Source organism: Ascaphus truei, chromosome 3 (assembly GCF_040206685.1).
Source record: "Ascaphus truei isolate aAscTru1 chromosome 3, aAscTru1.hap1, whole genome shotgun sequence".
In the NCBI taxonomy this organism is placed as follows: domain Eukaryota; kingdom Metazoa; phylum Chordata; class Amphibia; order Anura; family Ascaphidae; genus Ascaphus; species Ascaphus truei.
In genome coordinates this window covers 210,521,707-210,544,636 of record NC_134485.1, presented here as the reverse complement: position 1 = coordinate 210,544,636, position 22,930 = coordinate 210,521,707, and the positions used below count along the sequence as shown (strand labels likewise).

Here is a 22,930-nt window from a genome sequence, read left to right as displayed (position 1 = left end):
TTACTAGTAAAATTCACAAATATGAACATTTTTTATTTAATACTTTACACCTTTTGTTTTTTTTACAAAAACGTGATTGGCCAAAATGCAGATGAAAACATTGTGCATTCTATACCATTTGACTTAAAAAAGGTCAATAATCCCATTCCAAAAATAAATCCAGTCTTTCTTCAAGGAATATAGAAAAGTACTTCTCAGGAATTTTTCTTTTTTCCTTTGTATCAGCAGGGCTACTGGCAGTACAAAATGTGATAGTCCCGTTGATTAGTGAAAACTTCTGCTGCAACATCATACAACGTGTAAATGTCCTTCTGTATAACTGGTGCAGGTCACGTATGTTAAAAGTTCACATGGTTTCTGATATCATTTATCTGCTTCACCATTTCCTGAATATGTTCCCCCCTGAAAAGGATGAGAGAAAAAAAAAAAAGTCAGCAATAAAAATATAGGATTAGAGCTTTATATAAACCTTTTGCTGGTTACCGTATTGGCCCGAATATAGTACGGCCAGCACATAATACGACCCTAAAGTTTTGAAGGTGTTCTACATGAAAAATAAAAGGTGTTAGGCTGCGCATATAATACGAGTGCAGTTTTCGGAAGGACATTTGTAGGGAAAAAAAAACAGTAGATTCAGGCCAATAAGGTATTTTACTCCTTGGAGCGGCTAAATCTTAACCTTTTGGGTGGTTTTCTTTCCAGATTGTGCTTTTGTCCCAGCACATTATACTACATAGAAACCGGTCTACCATTGAATGATGCTGAAATGGACAGTACTACAAATGTAACCCCTTCAGTGTCACACAAGATTGCATCAGATTGCAGGGCAATGGGTTACTGGCCCCTATCGAACTACTGGATTAAAAAAAAAAAAAGAATGTAGACTATTTCAGGTGCAAGCAGCGCGTTTAATGCAAGAACTGTTAAGGACAAAGCTTTACCCGAAGTCAAATCACTACCTCCACATAAAGTTCCTTGTTATTTCAAGATAAAGCGTAGTAGTCTTTACTAGGGTAGAATTTCTAGCATCCCTTGATTTCAGTAAACAGACTAGCAAGGACAGCTTTGGACTCATTCTGATCTGTACCACGATTTTAGACCATCTAACAGCAGCTGCCACCACACACAGGTAGGTTTTCACCCAACAATGACACTAATCACATAAGGGAAATATGAATGCTCATCTAATTTAAAATTACAGGTTCAAATTATACATTTTAATTTAGAAATGTTTTACCTACTACTAAAAGGAAGTCACCTCCCACTTCAATCACTCAAACTATGTTTTAAGATTAAATTAAACCTCTGTGGGTGAGCAGTGAACTTACAGGGCCAACCACATTAAAATCATCCATGCGCATTTTAAATGTTTTACTGGTTATCAAAAATATCAGTGTATTAGTGTGGATGATTTTGCAAATTTTAACTGGTACACATCGCATGACCAAAAAGAAAGACGGAAATTGTATTTACCAGCCCTCGCATATTTACAACTGGCTACTTATACGGCATCGATTAACCTATTCACCCAGTGTGTCAAGTGTTACACAGCTTGCTCCGTCTTACAGAGCATTAGTGACTCCTCCCCCTGAAGAAGCGTGCCTGAAGCACGTTAAACGTACGTCGGGGTGTGGTGACGTCAGACGTATGACGCACACCAGGAAGAGATGGGCTGTGTGTATGGGGCTCGAAGATAAGGTAGTATAGCGCTGGACATAGAAATATATGTTGGTTCCTATCTGACCTCACCCACATGGATATTGAGGTAAATATGCTTACAATGCTATACCAATGCGAGCTGTAGGTAATATGGCATCCTGTGAGATTACTCTCTTGAGGTATAACACCTCCCATGGCCATAAGATATATGAATATGTCTACATGTATATGATCCTTGACACAGTTAGGAAGATACATTCTTTGGAGAAGGAACCTTTCTATGTACCTTATGTACCTATGTACCTTATATGCGCTTTTTTGGGTGGCTATTATCACTAACTAGGCAACTTTATTTGTATGTGAAGCCTGCTAGTATATCTATTTATATACTTTTATCCACCCTTTGTACTCTGCTATACCTTATATACCTATGGGATACCTTTCCCTATGAGCATAGGTTATATCTGGATACCGGCTCACCCTCGTCACTAGCCGTCTCTTCAGTAGGGGATTTTTAATACCCTTTGTCTACATGTTTCCTATTTGTATGTTTGTTGATAGGTTTAAATAAAATTTTATTATTTTTTTTAAATTTAATTACGGTTTTGAGTTTGTTGCGAAGGGGTCTTTGGATCCCTTCTTTGGTCCTATCTCATATACTAAATTTACATCATGACGTCCTTAACTGGATGTTATAACTTTTGAGTGCAATGTTATAGGGCTTTTAGTGACCCCTGGTGGCCACTAGTTCAAGTAGTTTATAGTACAGTTTCCCTATGCACCAAGTTTTTTATTTTATACTATTAGGTGAGAGACGAGTCACTATGTCCATGTGTAAGAGCATTAGTAAATACGCTTTGCTTACTCTTCTTTTAAAACGGTCTGAATACTCTTCCGTTGATAGGCACTCAGAGCGAGGTTGGACTTGCGTGGGCTCTTCCCCTTTTCCATCTGTTTCTGCTGATAAGCCATTTTGATGTTGACCTAGTGCACAAAACGAAACAAATAGAAAAAAAGACATGGTTGACGTGGATTTCATTTTGCCGGTCCCCTCTTGTTCTGGCAAAAAAACAGTGCAAATGTCAACACTGCAACGTGGTTTAGATTCCCTGATCCGGGATTCCTATTTGGAAAATATTCAAATACTTCAGCAGTTCAACATTGACAAAAATAGTTTGACATTCAGGTGTGACTTGTTGCACCAAAGGGGAAAACATTGCTAGCACCAGTTATACCTGTTTTATAGCATTCCCCAAATGCTGCAGTTGTTCGTTAGCCGTCTGCAGTTCTTTCTTCATATCTCTTTCACTGTCTGATAAAACTGGGAGCCGAGTGTGGAAGCAACGTAGAACTCTCTTCAACCTATTAAAGAGCAGCACAAGCAGTGAGACAAGACAATCTGGCCAACAGCAAAAATGTGTGTCAGAATATTGCAGTATATTCACAAAAAACATGTTGACATGTTATCCATAAACCAGAAGCAACCTCTGCTTAAGTAAAATTATTACTTAAACGAGTGGCATTTATTTTACTCTTTAAGCATATGATAAACAATCTGTAATGATTTGCTGGGTGAGGGAACATATCTAATTAAAGAACCTATCCACCCACTGAAAATAAAAATAAATCAATAACTTTATTTATTTACATAGCACTTTTCTTCCAATGGGACTCAAAGCACATTAGACCATTAAAGCCAGTTACAAAAATAAAAAGGAACTCATTTAACGCTATAAAAGAAACCAAACGCCAGTTAAATATACAAATACCAGATGAACAGAATATAGAATGGAATGATGCTGTATATTTTGAATGCTGGATAGGTTATGGTTCACGCTTTATAAAACAGTTCATATGCAATGTTGAATGCAAAAATTAACCATGGTGGACTTTGGTTGCTTCCAATATTTTGTATTGAATTTTAATGATCAAACAGTTTTTAAATTTAGCAACCCTTGCGATTAAAAACGCCTACAAAGTGACATGTAGAGAGCTAGACTTTCAAGTTTTTAGCAAACAAACACTGCGAACAAAAAAAGTAGAAGGGGTCTATATACTAAGCGTCACAAACTGATTTTTTGTCAGAAAATTGGTGCCCGGAAATCTGAAATGGACTGCGCTAGACCTAGAAATGTAGACTGTATTAAATAATAAGTAATAAAAGTGCGTCAAAATCGTCCGCCAGTTGAACCTGACAAACTCTAGAAAGTCTGTTGATATAGCTGGTGCAGAATTAATTTGCTATGTACCAACCAAAAATAGTTGACACAGCACATATGGTTTAATATATTAGTTTACAGTATATGGTTTAATATATTAGTTTACAGTATATCTATCAAATAACATTACACAAACAATTTATATTTAAACCTACACATTAGAAATAATAAAACACAATTCTGTTTTAATTTACATTGTATCCATCAGGTACACGACTAAATGCATCAGCTCATTCAAAACAATGCATTAAACGTCATGCATGAAGCCTTCCATCCATATGATGCACATTTTATGAAGGTTTGTACTATTTAGCAATAACATTTTGTACATTATTATGCAGACACATCGTAATAGCTTTAGCCAGTCAATTTCTTCACAGTATTTACCTGTTAACGATGTCTTCTTGTTTCTCTTTGGCTTCTTCATATTTCTCAGCGAGGCGTTCAGCCATGTCTGTTAGACTTTTCCTGCAGACACATAACATGTTAACGAGTACTTCATGCTCCCAAAGAAATAAGCATGATAAAAGACTAGAAAGCCAAACAGGAACACTCAGATGTTTGCATACATACTGTAACCAATTAAAGCATTTAGATGACAGGTGAGTTTGTAATGAATTGGTTGTATAGTATTTGGACAGGCGACACCTTAATTGCAAAGCATAGATGGAAATGGAGCAGTGACACACACACACTTTTTGATGGACATTGTACTGAAAGTGTGAAGTTATCAGCATCACATCTAGAGTGATAACACACACACACTATAACTGCTAGTGTAACCAATGCAAGGAGTAGATCACTGTGGCCATCGCATTGACAGTAAAAATAAAAGCAATATGCGCAAAAGACATTTGCCGCACTGAAGGCTTTAACAGTCAATTCCTTATAAAGATGATGGTAGAGCACCGAAACCCTGATGGTTAAAACTGTTGATGTCAAGCATTTTGTATTTGTTATAGCACAGATGTACATAATGTTACTGTCTTATGCAAGAGTGTGCGTTAGTTCATCTCAAATTAAAGAGCAACAGATTTCCATACTTTTCTTCTTTACAGTAACATAGATCTTCTAGCTGCTTCTCTTTTTGTCCAATTAATAACTTCACCCTAAATATAAAAAAAGTAAACCTGTTATTGTAAAACAAAGAATGTCCCATTGTATGTTAGTATTTTAATCAATTTCATAAAGAGATGACCGTTTAGTAGGACAAGTCTAGTCCAATGTTAATGATAGCAATGACCAAGCTGATCACAGTGTATATATTTGCTCAAAGTTTGAATAAGGTACAAATCCACGCCCAAAATAAGTATGAATTACCGTCTCTGGATCTCCTCCTTGGCCAGATCTTGTTTGAGTATATATTCCTCCCGAAATACCTGTGTAGCTCTGCTCAGCAGCTGGAGACATTCCTCAGGTGGAGGAGCTGCATCTTTGTTTGATGATCTGCAAGAAAAAACTGAACTATTGTAATATACAGGTATGTCAAAACAACAAGACCCAAACTTATTAGTAAGACAACCTACAAAAAAGAACGTAGCACAATCTAGGCTTAAATACCATCTCGTGCAGTTATCAATTGGTCTACTTCCATATTTTACCCTCTATAAAATGATTCATACTTATGCTGTCCATTGCTTCTTCTGTATGGTAAGGTATATATTTCAAGAAAATTACGCATCTAATAATTTATCAATTATTTTGCTCTTGCATTCATAGGTGTCGAACTCTGGTGCATTATAGCCTTGAGGTACAAAGGAAACTATTGAATACTCGTTGCTTGGCAATGTATAAGAAGTTTAGGAAGAAATTAAGGCAGTAGTTGCCAACTTTTTTTTTTTTTTTTTTTTTTAAGTGAAACTTCTTTAGTGGCACCTAGTTTTGATGGAGCAAAACTGGATAGATGGAGATGAAATATGAAACGGAAGTGACGTCATGTAATAGCCGCCGCTCCCCCCACACTCCCTCTGTCACATGCAGCAAGGCGATAGCCGCCGGCGCCGCTCCTAACGGCCGCTGCTCCCCCCACACGGCTGCTGACATATGCGACGGCGATAGCCGCCGGCGCCGCTCCTTACGGCTGCCGTTCCCCGTCCGCTGCCCGTGCCCGCTGCCATGACGCGCATGCGCAGTTGTGATGGCGCCGCTGACAGACGCCACACATGCGCAGAAGCGGCTGGCAGCGGCGCTGTCCCCCCCCACACGTACGCTGCCATGCCGCACTGCACCCCGCCACCCACAAACAGTGACCCGCAGGCACCTGCACAGACATGACAGGCAGCTGCTGGTGCGGCTGGGACAGCAGACACCCTCCTCCCCCCCTTTCCTAACCCGAATGGGACCCCCTCTGACCTCTAAAGCTCCACCAGACACCCAGCAGTATCTCTCTTCTGTTTCCTGCTATCGCAACATGACTCCTCCTCCTCACCGTTCACCCCTCCATAAGGAGGTCGGAGATAGTTGGTGGGTGAGACCCAGAGGTACTACCTTCCCCCACCCCTCTCCCCCCTCTATTCCTTCCCCACATCCCCACACCGGCATCATGGTGTTCCTCCCCAGGGGGTGGGGGGGGGCAGCAGCTACAGTCACACATGGGCCTCCTCACCGTCCTCCCTGCCCTGATCCCCGGCACTGCGGGGCAACACAACCTGTGCCCATCCCTCCTCCTACCACACTGATAAATCCACACTGAGGGAGCTATAGACAGCGCGCAGTCCTGCCGGGCGCGAAGCGAGGTGCAGGGGGCGCGAGGCGAGGTGCAGGGGGCGCGAGGCGAGGTGCAGGGGGCGCGAGGAGAGGTGCAGGGAGCGCGAGGAGAGGGGGCGCGAGGCGAGGTGCAGGGGGCGGTGCGCATACATCACACACACACACACTGTCACACATGCACGCACAGAGTGTCACACGCACACACACACACACACACACGAGGAATTCACGCTTAGTGCAAATAGCAAATACAGGGGATGTGTGCCGAGCACGCACGTTCTAAGTCCAAATTTATTTGCGTTTTGTCAATGAAATTGTATTTTGATTTTTAATTAAAACATCACAAACACAATTTCTGTGACAAAAGTCAAAGAAGTTTCACTTACTATGCGCGTGCACAGCACACACAGCTATTTTTTTAGGGACCTCCACAACAAAAACAGAAGTGTCTTAAACTATCTATTATACTCTACTTCTATCATGTTGCTGCATTTGAACACTTTAGGTTTCAGTGCAGTGAGCATGACCAATACAATGGATATATTGGACCTACTTTAGAAGCAGGGGGTTGGCAGTGTTGCGCCTTACGATGCCTCGGATGTGATTTTCAAAGGAACCTTTTACGTCTGCCAGGACATGTGGTAGGGACTCTGTGACGTTTCGGTCAATCTGAGAGCAAAGAAGTGGTGGAGAGGGCGGACGGACTGTTGTTCTGCAAAAGAGAAAATATAATTTGAATACTAGTGTGTACTATTACAACGGATCCTATATTTGCAGGCACACATTTATATTTGGACGATGTATTGCTCAAACTTACAATACGTTCCATGTCTTAGCCACAATCATTATGAACATGTAACACGTACTTAAAAATAATTAACTACCTTGCTTTGTTTGCATTAGTAAGCCATTTGGGGAGTACTTCCATGGAGCAACTTCATTTGTCAAAATAGAGAACATTCTACTCTTTTTTTAAATTCTATCATGGAAATGTAATCAACCGATTGTCTTAGTAATACACCAACATAAAGGAGACAAAAGTATTAAGAGTTATAAATCTTTTAATTGACTTTACTTTTAACCTTTTTCTTTAAATAGTAAACATTTGTGAGTGCGCCACTAAATCCATATTACCCATCTCTCTTGGGGAGAGATACATTGATACATTAATAAGTACAGTCAGAACCATTTCATGTACACACCCAACATGGATTCACTACCAAAATGTGTTTGCATGAGCGCCAACATTAAATAAAACAAAATATTGGTTGCAGTCAAGTTAAATTCATTTAAATACAGTATTAATTTAAATAAGTCACTTTCGTATAGGTTTCTCATCTAACCCATCCCGTTTTGTGCCTACACAAAGGATCTACGTACAGCAATGGTCTGGTGATGCATTCATAGCCACTAGTAATGCATATCATAGAAGTCCCTAGAGAAATATCAGAGATGATCCAGAAGCCTTGAATTGGAGCTGGCAACCTATAGAAACAGGAGAAAAACACAGAAAGTATAAATAAGACTTAGGGCGGGAGTCATCAAAGCGCAATCTGCAATATTGCGCCCAAATATGCATTATTTGCCATTGACATTAATGGCAAATATCATCAATTGGGGCGTAATAATGTCAGATCTTGCTTTGATGACTCCCGGTCAGACAGACTTAAGACAGCAGCAGCTCCTGTTTCTGTGATAATATTCTATTCAACCGTTTTGAGTCTACGTATGTGAGAAGATATGAGATTTGTTAATTTGCGGCGATAACATTTTGGATAACCAGGGTTTGTTGCATATCCAAAAGTTTGCTCAACGACATTTTTAATAGAATATTTATATTTGTGTTTTGGCATGTCATAAAGCTGAAAAAACTTTTCAAACAAGCTGAATGTTCCACAGGTTTCCATCCCAATTTTTATCAAAATAAAAAACACAAAATCGATACTGTTGATTTCGGTCAAATATTGCTTTTTGTGTACATCACTGGAAGGAAAACAAATAGGTAGCGCTATATCCCAATAGGCAGGCAGCCTGTGATATAACCCTGACCCCCAGTCAGGTAATGAATAGGACAAAAAATTATATCTATGGCGCTCTGCACTAGTAATATGTATACCATATATATTATATAAAATGACAATAAAATTATACAACCAGTGTCGTGGATTTTCTCCCTTTGGTATAGATGCTCCACACGTGGTGGGTAAACATGTAAGGAAAGAAAATCAAAACATAGTGTATTACTGTTAAACACACATACAAACATGCAACATGAGACAGACGCTGAGAACAACAGGTGACAAATTACAAACACATTTAATAAGGTATATCATTAAAAATACATAAAAATACATAAAAACATATATAAGGATCTGGTAGGACACTCCAACTCAAGTGGGGGTACCTGCTTACCGAATGTACCGAAGGCGCATATCCATCCGCATTTGAATCTGCTCCGGTTGGCGCGCTTTCAGCAGCCAGGCAGGAGGTGTCTACAGCTGCCAGCTTACACGCCATCATCACGTGTCCACTGCGGACAGAGGCGGATGCCACGGGCTGAAGGAGCCTGCACTATCCACGCAGGAGACTACACGTGTGAGCCCAGGAGTTCGCTACAGCAGCAGCCATCCACAAGAGGGGATAAACAAAAAATACTGGGGTTGAGGCCCCAATCAACCAGGGCTCCAGAGCTTTTAACCCACTGTTTTAAACATAATAAAAATCTTTCTGCTTAAGAGACCAGGTCACGTGGTGTTGTAAATGCATGCTTGAGGCTATGTATATTAACCCCTAGATGGCAAACGGTCTAGCAGTAGCATAGAGAGTTGTAAGGGGGAGTCTTGAAACCCCTCCAGACCTCTCTGTCACCCTGAGCTATAAAGACCCTGAATGCCTGGGGCAGCTCTCATGCGGCAGCAATAAAGTACTCACGTACTGTATATACACGATAGACAACTGGCTCTGTGTGCTCCTTTGCTGATGTGGACAGTAGAACAGGCACCTATACCGACAGGGACAGGCAAATCAGCGGGCACCTCTAGAGGTGCAGGGGTATGTCTCCCCCCCTCTTTTTAACCATTTTTCAATAAAGGTTTTTGTATGCAGCGCAGTCCAGCCTCAGAAACTTCCTTCCTGCATCGTGGTGCCCGCTGATTTGCCTGTCACAAGAGGGGATACTCTTTTAAAATAGCCACTGCCTGATACCTTCTTACATTCGGTAAGCAGGTACCCCCACTTGAGTTGGAGTGTCCTACCAGATCCTTATATATGTTTTTATGTATTTTTAATGATATACCTTATTAAATGTGTGTGTAATTTGTCACCTGTTGTTCTCAGCGTCTGTCTCATGTTGCATGTTTGTATGTGTGTTTAACAGTAATACACTATGTTTTGATTTTCTTTCCTTACATGTTTACCCACCACGTGTGGAGCATCTATACCAAAGGGAGAAAATCCACGACACTGGTTGTATAATTTTATTGTCATTTTATATAATATATATATATGGTATACATATTACTAGTACATCACTGGAAAGTATAAAGCAGTGTTTTCAACCTTTGGGATCTGTGGGCATCCCCTAAAGGGTTTCTTGCAATGTTTTTGGTCATATGAAAATTGCACCAAATACAGAAGAATTTACAATGCATCTGATCTGCAGAATTTCACCATGTAATTATAGGGTTCCATAACCAAAATAAAAAAATTGGATACGATTGGTATAAGGTATAATATAATCTATTAATGACATCAACTGTGGTGCCCACACCACATAAGATAGCTATAAATATGGATGTAATTACATTATGCCGTTAGCAAGAAGGCTATTAAGAAGCGCGTTGCTCTTACCTGCAGGGCAGTGGCTTGGTGCATAAGATATGCTCCACCAGGCACTTCTGTTCTGTTGCCAGTTCTTGTAAACTGTCCTTGTCTTCCTCGTCTGAAAATAATTATTGGTCATTTACAGGTGTCTGAAAAGGTAGTGTCATAACCCCTTCAATGACAGGGGTGTTGCAATACAGGCCCTTGGCTAGTGGAGTTGATCACGCACCTGAGCTGAGAAATTTTTGCAGCTTGCTGAGCCAGGTCAGCCCCACGCTGTGAACGCCGGCTGCATGAGTACAGTGGTATCGGGATGGGCAGATAGGGTCTAGCATTCAAAAACAATGGAAATGAAGTGGTAACAAAAATAAAACAAGAGTCAACCTAAAAATATTTCAGAAAATGTAACTATTCTTAATTTATAAGACCACGTTAAATTAAATAAAAAACAAACACTTATGTTAATTCCTTCAGCACAAGAGGGCGTAAAAACACATTTGGGTTAAAAACCAAAATTACCAATACATGCTTTTACCATTTTTTTTGTTCTCAAAATGAGTAGATCATGATCCAACTGTTTTATTCTGCTCTCCGAGTAGTAGAATATCCTCCAGCGAGAACACCAGAGCAGCTGGTAAAATCACTGTTGCAATGACCCAGCACTGTCTCTTTACTGATTGACTGGAGCAAAGTTATCCCGCTCAGTCATACTGGTCATTCTAAGGATATAAATGTCAGGCCTGGTGACCTCCCAGACATAAAACCAGACGGTTTGTGTGCTGGAAGTTCCTACATATCAAAATAATAGATGTTGCAATTTCTTATTCCTGGGTGGAATTGCTGGTTTAAAAAGTGCCATCCCAACAATAAAAGTTTGAGAATGACAACAAAAATCTAAAGTATACTTTTTTTTAATGTTGCATGTTTTATTTTATATCACAGAAAAATATATATATACAAGCAGATACCTGTGGGGTGGCAGATCCTAAATCAGAGCGATCCACCACCAAAACCACTTTTCACTTACAAAACATTAGTACGTCAGCAGCAAGACCAGGTTAAGCGCATTTTGAAATTCAGATCCCCTGACCTAGCGCACTAGACATTATGGCTAAATACCTTTGTGCAGTTTCATTGGACATGAAAAGTCTGATTCAAGAGAGACTTCTTCTTCTGTTGTCAACTTCAATGCCAGCTCCAGCTCAACGCATTCAAAGACGTATAGCGAGGGGATCAGATCAGAGCTGGGATTCCAAGACTTGTTTGACTGCAAGAGAAAAGTCATTAGGCCCCCCCCCAAAAAAAATACCTGGCACATGGCAGAAACATACATCAGCACAGGACTGAAGTGCCTTATTCACAAGACCAGGGGAGCAAACTTTTTTTTGCTGCGCACGCCCCCTGGTGCCTTTCCTCCTTACCTATTTGACGCCGCGGGTCGTGTGACGTCACGTGACCCGCGGCGGCAAATTACCATGGCAACTGTGACGCCACGACCCCACAGAGTCATGGTCATGCGTCCTGGAGCCGGCTGAATCACGGTAAGTGAAGTGTTGCAGGGGTCTCACGCGATCCCGACATTTAATTTAATGCCTTGGGGAAGAGCGCGGGGCCTCTGCAACAGCCCGCGCCCTCCCAGAAAAATCTCCCGCCCCCAGTTTGCGCACCGCTGCACTAGACCGTTAACTTCTGAGCATAAGAAACTGCCTGTGAGTGCAGCATCAAAGTTGCAACACAATAAGCTGCAGATCCCTCTGGTGGATCACCAGATGTCTTACTTCGGACACATACCATCTGTTCATCATCTTCCTCTGCCTCCAGCACCACGCAGTGATAAAGCAGCCCTGATTCGGTGGCAATGACCAGGATGTTGGGAACACACGGCAAGCAGAGTACAGCGCAGGCATCATAGCCATAATTATCCTCTGCGGCGGGGTGCATGGGCAATGGGCCCAAGAGTTTACCAACATTGCTGCTATTAAAACAGAGAGAGATCGAGATGGTCAGAAATCCTACACAGTGCAAGTAAAATGTACCCATAGCCAGAGGATGATTTACAACTTTCCAATCATCCGGCACAATAACCGATACAGGTGTATTTGAGACCGGACAAATCTGTTTACAGATCTTCGTTAAATCGAAGTATTGTTTTTTGGTTTTTAGTTCTCTTTGTGGTAGACTGTTGCAGATGTGTTAATAATAAAATAATTTAGAAATACATGGAGATGTCTGAATGTGTTTTGCTCTGCAAAGCAAATAGATGATAACAGATGACTCCACATTCACAAGGCCAACAAAAGTGCATCATTTGTCTCTGTGCTTTTTCTCATGTATAGGATTGCAACTAAATCTGGAATTAAATGGTACGTGCAAAAAACAAAATGTACTCTTTATCTGGCCATACAATGTTGTAGTTCTGCACGATTCATCTCTGCCTGCGATTACCACAAAAGGGCAATGGTAAAGCTATGTTTACTTCTTCATTACATGTTTAAAGAAGTGATAAAGGTGCCAAAATAAGCATGGGTTATTGTGGTAACCCAGGAAATCAAGAAGGGTTACACCTGGTTTTGAATTTGGGAGTACTCTAGTAACTATTATAAGCAATGGTCGACAAATCACCAAAAAATCTACTCGTCGAACAAAAAAAATCTACTCGCCACCTAGTACCACACGTGTGCTGCTTAGGCCAATAGAAGCTCGCCACGATGTTAAATCCACTCGCCCGGGGCGAGCAAATGTATAGGTTTGTCGAACACTGATTATAAGTCACAAAGGGCGACTATGGAACTCTCCGATTAGTGCAATGGGTTTGGAGGGATACTCTATAGCAGTGATTTTCAACAGGGCTCCTAGGAACCCTTGGATACGCCGGGCATCCCTAAATGGTTCCCTGCAATTTATCAGTTAATTTGAAAATTGTACCAAATACAGAAGACTTTAATAGCGTGTCTGAGATCAGATGCATTGTAGAGAGGGTTGGGGTTCCTTACAATCCATCTGATTTCAGACACGCAGCAAGTGATGGTTGGGGGTTCCTCAGAATTTCACATAGGGTTCCTTAACTAAAAAAAAAAAAGTTGGAAACCACTGCTCTATAGTAACCCTGATGATTAGGCAAAATGAAGTTGCATATGGGTCTGTAGACTACATTTGTTGAAGGCAGCAGATTACATTTTCATATATTTCATATTATAGATATAAATCTATAGAAACGTCAAAGACACAGCCTCACATTTCACATACTGTGTGGAAGTGATAATGGCATCTACCCAGCAGTGCATGGAATAGCACTGGTCTTACCTCTTCTGCAGTTCAATGTACATCAGGAAGGTCTCTCCATTCTCATACAGGATGTAGAGAGGATAAGCCAGTTTCTCTTCTTTTCCAGTCTGCACTAAGCTCTTTGAAATTGCTGCCAGGGGACCGAAATCACAGGCGACAGCAGTCTCGCCGAGGGAGGCAGTGTAAGATCGCCTGCCAACACAAACCCGCGTTAGCCAATCTGTCCCTCTACTCTGGGAATAATTATAACAACAACAAGTATAAAACTGAAAAGGGCAAAATACACAGCGATAATGATCTACAATGTGAGAAGATATCAGTATTGCAAATATCCCCATTTGTTTCCCTTCAAGATTACAAGTGGGACTGTCAACGGTGATATTTTATTTATTCATCAGACTTCTCTGAATGCCAAGGTGTGGGTATCATTAGTCTGCTAGCTACAGAGAGCTAATTATTGTGTGTGTTGTACCCTGAAATTAAATTTAAATTAAACAACTCTCCTTTATCAGAGAAGCCAGGCCTAAAAGTGTCAGTCATAAATGGGAGATCAGACACACCCATATAGGCCGGTCCAAGACATCTGGTCTTTGTCACAGGTGGAAGGCTGTGTGTTTAAAAGGTGCTCCGTTTGAATTCATAGGGGGATATTCACCTAGAGATGTGCTATACCTGAAAATAATTGAATTTCATATTTCCTACTTCATGGCTTCCTGAAACATTGAATATTATCTGGTAATGTATTAGGTTTTCCGTTGTATTCGTTTTTATTTTATTAGAGTCACTAATCTATGTAGTGTGTGTTTTTGTAATCTCTTTTCTGTAATAAGCACTGTAAGACTTTTGTAATATTAAATCTAAAATGAAATAAAGTCATGTCTTTCAACTCTAATTGAACCCATTACACCTTATGAAGAGCGTGACCGCATTTTCAGACACGTTTTGCTAAATTGGAATTTTGAGTGCGCTCATTTCTGGCGCCCTGCTGGAAGTCGAGTGAGACAAGTGGAGGACTAGTTGTTTTTAATCCCTTTCACTCACACACAGGTATGTGTGTATCAGACAGCGACCTTTCATTTTTTTCTTGCTGATGATTTCACTTGCGTATACATTAATGGATGGAAAACATGAGTCTGTTAAACACCATCACAACTAGTATTCAAAATGCACTACAGGATCCTTGTTAAATACAATACATATATTTCTTATTCACTCGTGAAGAAGATGGGGAGAACGAACCCTTTCACTGCCTGTGGCCAGCAAATCTGTGCCGTTTTCTTGCCCCGCTACAACAATTTGTAGTAAAACATTAGTGGCACAAACCTTATTGCTTTCTACCCATTAATATATCCAGCACCAGTGACTAACACTGCAGGAGTTCGATTTTTATAGAATAGTAAAAATAAAAAATAAAAAGGGTTGTCTGTTAACCCAACACAAATAATACACACGTTGGATGAGGGTGTTTCAGAGCCAATTTAGAGGTGACCATGTTCAAGTGAGGAAGTGCATGTAAACTAAGATGTGCTTCAAAAAAAACAAACACACACAACAGGACATGGGTGAAGTGGAGTGATATTAATCTCCCAGACATTTAAAACAAATGTATAACATGTCTCGGCGGCAGCCTTTCGTTTCACATCTAAACTATATAGATTACATACAAATATACATACCCATTATGGGGAAGCGTGGTTTCCTCATCTGCATTAGAAAGAGGGATAAATTTCTCAGGTGTCAAAGGATCCTTAAGATTGTATATTCTAAGATAAAAATACAGAGGAAGAAATATTAACACGTACACACTTTTTAGAATGCACGCTTACGTTTATATAATACCAGCTGTACCCGGCATAACATACGCTGATATAGAAGATCGTAAAGGTTATTAAACATTCATCACCCATGTTCCCCCTACATGTCTCCTCGCCATCGCCCCCTACATCTGATAGAGATAGATATATCACCATCACCTACATCTCCCCATAAACTGTCTGGACCCTGCTCTTGGCCTTCCTCACACCCACCCTCCCTATAATAACCACCCTATCCTTGATCCTCGCTGTCCTGGGACTCGTGTCTCCTCTTCCCCTAGCCACCACCCACAATTTCGCCAAGCAAGTCAGCCACTGGGGATTGTACCTGGTAGGCTATATATCTGGCACGTGACATCATTGCAGACATCTTGTACAGCTGAACATTTGTACGGCAACATACCTAAGCGAAGCTATGGGCCAAACATACCAAACTCTGCCTACGCTCTTCCTTTTGATCCTATTAGATAGCATGCCAAGTTTGGTGGCACTGGGATTAAGCGTGTGAATTTGTATAGCCGGACAAACAGGGCTTCTGAATTATAGAATATACTGGACACCTAACAAGCTCCTATTAAACCTCCAAAATGACCACAACATATATATAAGCATATGAATGTCACAGAGGAGTGCTACTGAGCATGGCAATATATATTTAAAACCAGAGACAGAACATAAAACACAGACAAAGCTCAGTTTTAGCACATCCAGTGAAACTCATACACGGTACAGTGCCTAAATATATATGTATAAATATCTATTAAGTAAAATGGTCTTTTAGTTTGACATTTTTGGCCAACATTTTTGTAAGCCCCTGAGCCAACTTCACGGCAGACCACAATTCAGGGATCCCTAACGCTAATATAAATTCTTAATAACCTGTGTAATAACAGGAAGAATGATTTATAGTAAATCTGTCAATATTAGTTGCAAAGTTCTAAGTCTGATTGAAGCCTTTATTAACCTGTACATTACCAGGAAAAGCACTCTGTATTAGAGTTGTCACAACCATCCTGCAAGCAAACAAGTTCCCCTGTGTGGAAGATGCTGTGGAGTGAGCCACAGGCTTCAATCAGACTTAGAACTTTGCAACTAATATTGACAGATTTACTATAAATCATTCTTCCTGTTATTACACAGGTTATTAAGAATTTATATTAGCGTTAGGGACACCTGAATTGTGGTCTGCCGTGAAGTTGGCTCAGGGACTTACAACAGTTTTGGCCAAAAATGTCAAACTAAAAGACCATTTTACTTAATAGATATTTAAACATATATATTTAGGCACTGTACCGTGTATGAGTTTCACTGGATGTGCTAAAACTGAGCTTTGTCTGTGTTTTATGTTCTGTCTCTGGCTTCTGAATTATAGTACAGATTTTAATATGCATGTGAATATAATGACGATACAAGATTCATTTTTCCTGAATATAGTCTCTAACTCCTGACAATTCCAGTAGTGTACAGCTCCAAAAAAATAATGAACTGACCCTAGGGAGTCCTGTTAAAAAATATATATAAGGCTCTACCACTTATAGCATATAAAGATATGAGAAAATAAAATAGTTTATCCATTTTGCAGTGGTTTCCAACCTTTTTTTGGTTAAGGAACCCCCACGTGAATTTCTGAGGAACCCCAACCATCTTTAATACCAACTCTGAGGTCAGATGCATTCTAAATGCTTCTGTATTTGTTCCAATTTTCAAATAACCAGAGACTTGCAGGGAACCCTTTAGGGATGCCCGGGGAAAAACAGTGTTACAGATATTATGACTACACCAAATACTACCAGAAATGGTGGTATTACTGTACACAGATATGAAAAACTGAAGAGGCTTAGCATAAGTCACCGTATTGCATTATCAGATGTTAGCAAAACCAGATGAGGTTCCTGCGTCTCACTCGGGTACCAAACTGCCTGCTTTAGAATCAAGGAGGTGGAACTGGTGAAAAACCTTTCAGCGACGGGGATGGTCCTGAAGAAGAAAAATTAAGTGTTTTATTAGAATTACCTTAGATTAAACTCTTGAAATTTACAATGAGGGACTGACTGAAGAACAAGATGCTTCTTTGCATCTCTGACTTATGACACCATTGACCTTAATTACATCCAAACTAGAAGCACCTTTAGAGTATTTTGTCTGTTGGACACTTTCCTGTTAGCTTTCATTCATTCCATCATGCACAGCTGCAAAGGTTTTACAAAAACCTCAGTGTTTGTGTGCTAGTCCTGTGCTCGTGGATACAGGATGTTATGCTTCGACATTGGCACTAGTAAGACTTGAGGTACATTCACGCACACAATGTGAATGCCGGCACTAATCCTGTGTATTGAACACATACGCCGAGTTTTTTGTAAGACCTATGCATGGTGCAATGAAAAACCAAGCATTTGGAGTGTGCAAAATTGCCAATTTACATCTTTTTGAAACCTGGCATAATTAGAGTTGGCAAATCTGTGTGGATCCAAGTCTCAATTGGGAATCGCACAAGAGCATAGTAATTTTCAACGGCCTACAATGGTATGTTACATAGAAGATTAGGTTGAAAAAACACATATGTCCATCAAGTTGAAGGCAGTGTTGCTTGTTTACCACAATAACAATAAAGAAAGAAAAAAAAAAAAAAGTGTCTTCAAATGCAACTTTTACTACTTAAACAAAGATTGGTGTGATAGGCACCACAAATTCAGGACGTGAGACAGAAAATAATAATCCCTTTCGATTCCACTCTGGCCTGTGATTTTCTGGTAACTTCTGGCAATTTTTTCTAATGTTGCAAATGTTAGATTTGTTGGGTGGGAAGGGGGAGAAACAAAATACAAAGTAACACCAAAAATAAAACGTCTGCAGGAGCTTTTCACCTTTGCAAGACAATTTGTGAATGGAAATGGTCCAGGAAATAAAATAACATTGGTCTGCATTACTATGCTGTATACAGGGTGTGAAGGGATTGGATGTGTGATCCTGGCACAAGAACACTCTCCTGTTATTACTCACTGTGGGACAGAGAAATGCCTAAAAAGAAAACAGAAAAGTGCTGCCTCCAAAGTGTAGTAATTTTATAAAAAAAAAAAAAAAAAAAATCGGAACAAGTTAAATAGGCATACAAGTTTGCGCTCACAAATATAGGTGTGAAAAAAGTACTTGGCTATACAACTGATGTAGATCTAGACTAGTCTATGCAAACCGCAAGCAGTCCACGTCTGTATTGTGGTCATGATCCTCTGAAGCGGCACAGAATTTTAACAGAAAAGGAAGTCTGGACTGAGTATGGGAAGGACTTCTGATTGAACGCAGAGGCGTGGAATGCAAAGCGGGAAGGGAGTCTGATGTCCCATAACACCCCCCTGAGGAAGGTCCCGTTTTGCAGGACCGAAACGTTGGTTTTCTTGATGCATTACATTTATTACCAGTACATTTTTTTTAATCTATATCACATACATACATACATATACACACACACACACACACACACACACACACACACACACACATTATTATTATATGCACTTAGTAACAGCCTTTGTTTTTAGCACACTGCCTTTTTGGCTCTCCCTTATTTAATATTTTCTTGTTGGGACAGAGATAACGGAGTGGCCACGACATACCCCAAAACACATGTTAAACTATATAAACGAGATGTTAAATATGTAAATATAAAAAGCCGTTTTACTATAATTCAGGTATCAATGTACATTCTCTTTAATGGCTTGAGATTTGACTGGGCATGTTGCCCTCAAACTATTTTACTTGTAACCTAATCTGTGTTGTATTATGCAGTACTGCTTCTCAAAAAACTAACCGCATTTTAAAAAACAGTTGTGAAAGATGAAGCAATTTACCTGCAGTTCACTGTCTTATCACCGCCTTCAAATTCAGAGCTCTTCCCCCAACGCTTGGGCACTTCCAGCACCATCAACCCTCTGCTTCCAATGAGTGCGACATGATGCTGTGTAGGACTTAGCAGAACTTCACTGACATCAAAGAGCGGAGGATTTATGCACAGAAGTTTCTGTATTACAAAACACATATTTAAAGGTAGTGATAATCTGCCCCAAACTCACAAAAGGAACATCCTCTTTTCCTTCCCTGGTCAAAGACATACGCAACAAGAAAAACAGGGTTAGTCACAGGGAACAACAACTGGGACTTTTATGGGGCAGAAAACAAAAACAAAAAACATACCTCAAATAAAAATATTACTTGTGAGCACATTCACATGTCTTAGACAGGTCTGCAACCCTGCCTTGCACCATTATAACCTAGCATACAGTGCTTCCACTGCAGCAAGGGATTCTGGGAAATTACATGCAAATGAGCGTACAGTGCCACCTTTTGTCTTAAATCCATTATTACACGGAACTCTTAAGCCAATGCTCGCTGTTTTAAACACAGCCTGGTATCAGATGCAAAGCCAGTTAATCCACTCACAGACAGCTGTTTTGACCTTTTGGGGCCCATCAGTGTGAGGTTGGTTGTACTGGCTTTGCAATTAGGTTTTCACCACACATTATTTTGGTAATGGTGGGTGAAAAGGTGACTGAAAACCCTCCACCGTATAGCAAATAAAAATATTACTTGTGACAACATTCACATATCTTAGACAGGTCTGCAACCCTGCTTTTCACCATTATATATGTGTGTGTGTGGGCCAGTAAGAAGCTGTGATGTCATCCCATGCGGCTTCCTATTGTTCCTCGTGACCTGGAGCTTTAAACCTGCTGAGCTGCTACCGGCACACCCCTATAGAGGAAAACATCTTGGAGAGCCCCCAGAGCTGAAATTAACACGGTTCAGCTCCAGATACCCCCTGCTTCCCACTTATTTTTTTATTTATTTATTTATTTTTTTAAAACATGTTCTCCAGCTTTAAAGGGCATTGAGTAAAATTCCTGAGATGGGTCTGGTTGGCAGATGGGACGTGACCAAAGGAATTCTCTCCATTTCCTTCCAGATTTATACAAATCTGATGTACTTCACAAGGATAAGAAAAATAGATTTGTGGCAGGCAAAGGTAGACAGGTGTAACCATACCAAATAGGACAGGTTGTCTGAGTTGCATAGTCCGAATATTTGTTGTCCAGGCAACTAATAAAGTCGTATAAATGCAACGGTGAGCGTTGCCTTACTCCAGGAGTTACAGGGAGAGAGCTATAGGATATTTTATACTCAGATTAATTTGAGCAGAATAATTCTCTCCCCCAGCCAGGTCACAAAAGATTGACGAGTGGGAGATAAGACACCAACAAAAAGTTGACATGTCCTGGTCACACAGTCAAAGCTTGGATCATAAAAAACATGTATTTGGGTATCAAAAGCAGAATTCAACAGAACACGTATTCTCATATTTCAGAGAACACGTGTTCCAGTGCCTCTTTTGGAGGAAAGAAATATTATTTGTTGGTAACATATAGGTTCTCTGTTTTGTAATTTTATGAAACAGTCTGCATTTATATAGTCTATGTTTTTGTAACATCCTTATGTGCAAACAAGCACTGTGCCCTTTTCGTATATTAAATCTAAAATGTAATAAGTACTGTCTTTGGGCTCTAAATGAACCAAGTACCTTTTTGAAGAGCTTAAACACATTTTCTGATACATTTAGCTACATTGGGTTTGTATATTAATTACATATTTTCTCCAGTAAACGGGAAAAACAATGACACCTGGGGTAAATCCTTCAATTATTCTTGGTGGTAGAAGGATAATGAGATGTAGTGTGACAGTGTTTGAGGTATTATTGCTCATTTTTAGTGCCCTGCAGGGAAGTGAGGCAGCTGGATGTTTTAACCCCCATCACATACACAAGCCACGTGTGGTATTTGTGACAAGCACATTCACATGTCTCAAGACAGGTCTGCAACCCCATAATCTCGCCGCGTACAATGCTTCCATTGCAGCCAGGGATTCTGGGAAATTACATGCAAATGAGCACACAGTGAATGACTTTTCCTGTCCATGTAAATCATGGTTTGTGGACCTTGCTGAGACATGTGAATGTGCTCATACGTGGTATTTGTTTTTATTTGCTGTACAGTGAAAGGTTTTTGGTCAACGTGTTTACTCACCAACACTGTGTCTACCTCTCCAACTCCTCCCTCACCTGCTCTCGGTATCCGTTCCCCCAGTCTCCCTCCTCCTCCAGTTTCCCTCCTCCCCCAGTCTCCCTCCCCCGTGCTCCCTCTCTCACCTGCTCTCGGTATCCGTTCCCCCAGTCTCCCTCCTCCCCCAGTCTCCCTCCCCCGTGCTCCCTCTCTCACCTGCTCTCGGTGTCCGCTCCCCGGCGCCTCCGTGTCCAAGCTCCTCAGTGTCACGGTTATGAAGGCGCACTCCTCTGCGTCCCACACGAACAGATCCCCATCCAGGCTGAAGATCAGATTCCTCACCTGCCCGGACACCCTCCGCTTCCTACCTCCCTCTCTCTCCTCCTCCTCCGCCGCGCTCAGCCGGTCACGGAACCGGGAGAACAGCGCGTGGTCAGAGAGCCCGCTCCTCCAACGATCACCGAGCCCAGCCGTCGCCATCTTCCGCTGCAGCCGTCTCCTGCCGCGTGACGTCACTGCCGACAGGAGACCAATCAGGCTGAAGATCCCGCGGCCGACGTCGGCGCCGTCACGTGGTCTGACGGAGCGTGACCAGCGCGCTGTTGCCACTGTCGGTTAATTCCCAGAATCCTTCAGTCGCTCTTGACACATTGCTGGAGAGCATCAACTATTCTCCTGCTGCCACAGACCCCTGCAACCTGTTGCAAGCCTCTGCGGCAGCAAAGGGGTTAAAATCACTTGGTCAACTCCTGTAAAAGCCATTTAGCAATGACTAGCTCTGCCCGGGCGCACAAGGGGGTGTCATATAAGTGAACTGCAATGGATACACCATGGATAGTTGGACAAACAGACTTTTTTTCCAAAGGGCTGGATTACAAGAAATGTACACCTTGAAGGGCTAGGCATTCATGTATGAAAATGGCCACGCTTCAGCATTTCAAAAGCATTTATAACATCTGTAGAATATATTTTTTTAATCACCTTCATTTTTTAATAAATTACAGTATGAAATCAATGCACTTATAGTTGCCTTAAACTAGCAGAAGCAGGTACTCCACGAGCCACTCAAAGGTACTTTGTGGGCTGGATATGACAAGTTAAAGAGCCCTCTTATATTATGTACAATATAATAGTGATGAAGTATCTTGTATTAAATTGTAAGCTTTTAAGTAATGTATAAGGCAGCGTCCATAGGCACCCTCTCCCAACACTGCTCACAATTGTCAATTTGTCCCATAATCCGAAGAGGAGATTACACAAGCGCTCCTCAAATAAAAACTAAGCAGCCATTGTGGACCTGATTTACGTCAATCTAAGTTCCTAAGACTTGGTGCCCCAGCCATTGCCAAACCAATTGCTTTCATAGTCAACTCTATTC

General features: G+C 40.9%; 1 protein-coding gene across 2 annotated transcripts; it reads right to left on the bottom strand.

Annotated features, from left to right (window-relative positions):
- Positions 1 to 22,064, bottom strand: NUP88 (nucleoporin 88). Of its 2 annotated transcripts, none has more exons than XM_075590007.1 (17): positions 21,769 to 22,064; positions 19,351 to 19,520; positions 17,357 to 17,482; positions 15,368 to 15,454; positions 13,710 to 13,883; positions 12,198 to 12,381; positions 11,526 to 11,673; positions 10,636 to 10,734; positions 10,434 to 10,524; positions 7,965 to 8,069; positions 7,138 to 7,296; positions 5,199 to 5,324; positions 4,922 to 4,987; positions 4,266 to 4,346; positions 2,895 to 3,021; positions 2,525 to 2,643; positions 1 to 402 (listed from the first exon to the last, which is right to left on the bottom strand). In XM_075590007.1, exons 1-17 carry the CDS (start codon positions 22,030 to 22,032, stop codon positions 339 to 341), a joined length of 2,190 nt encoding a protein of 729 aa, XP_075446122.1. In that variant the 5' UTR covers positions 22,033 to 22,064; the 3' UTR covers positions 1 to 338. The 2 variants fall into 2 exon arrangements, with proteins under 2 accessions (XP_075446122.1, XP_075446123.1); XM_075590008.1 differs by having other exon boundaries at positions 12,198 to 12,378.
- Positions 22,065 to 22,930: the final 866 nt, after the last annotated feature.

What these genes read in the sequence shown, in the direction of transcription:
- NUP88 (XM_075590007.1), bottom strand. Translation starts at nt 22,032, where the DNA reads ATGGCGACGGCTGGGCTCGGTGATCGTTGGAGGAGCGGGCTCTCTGAC. An exon ending in TACATTGAACTGCAGAAGAG is followed by an intron (nt 12,382 to 13,709) that starts GTAAGACCAGTG and finishes CTGTTTTAATAG; the next exon opens with CAGCAATGTTGGTAAACTCT. An exon ending in GCCAACCCCCTGCTTCTAAA is followed by an intron (nt 5,325 to 7,137) that starts GTAGGTCCAATA and finishes TTTTTCTTGCAG; the next exon opens with ATCATCAAACAAAGATGCAG.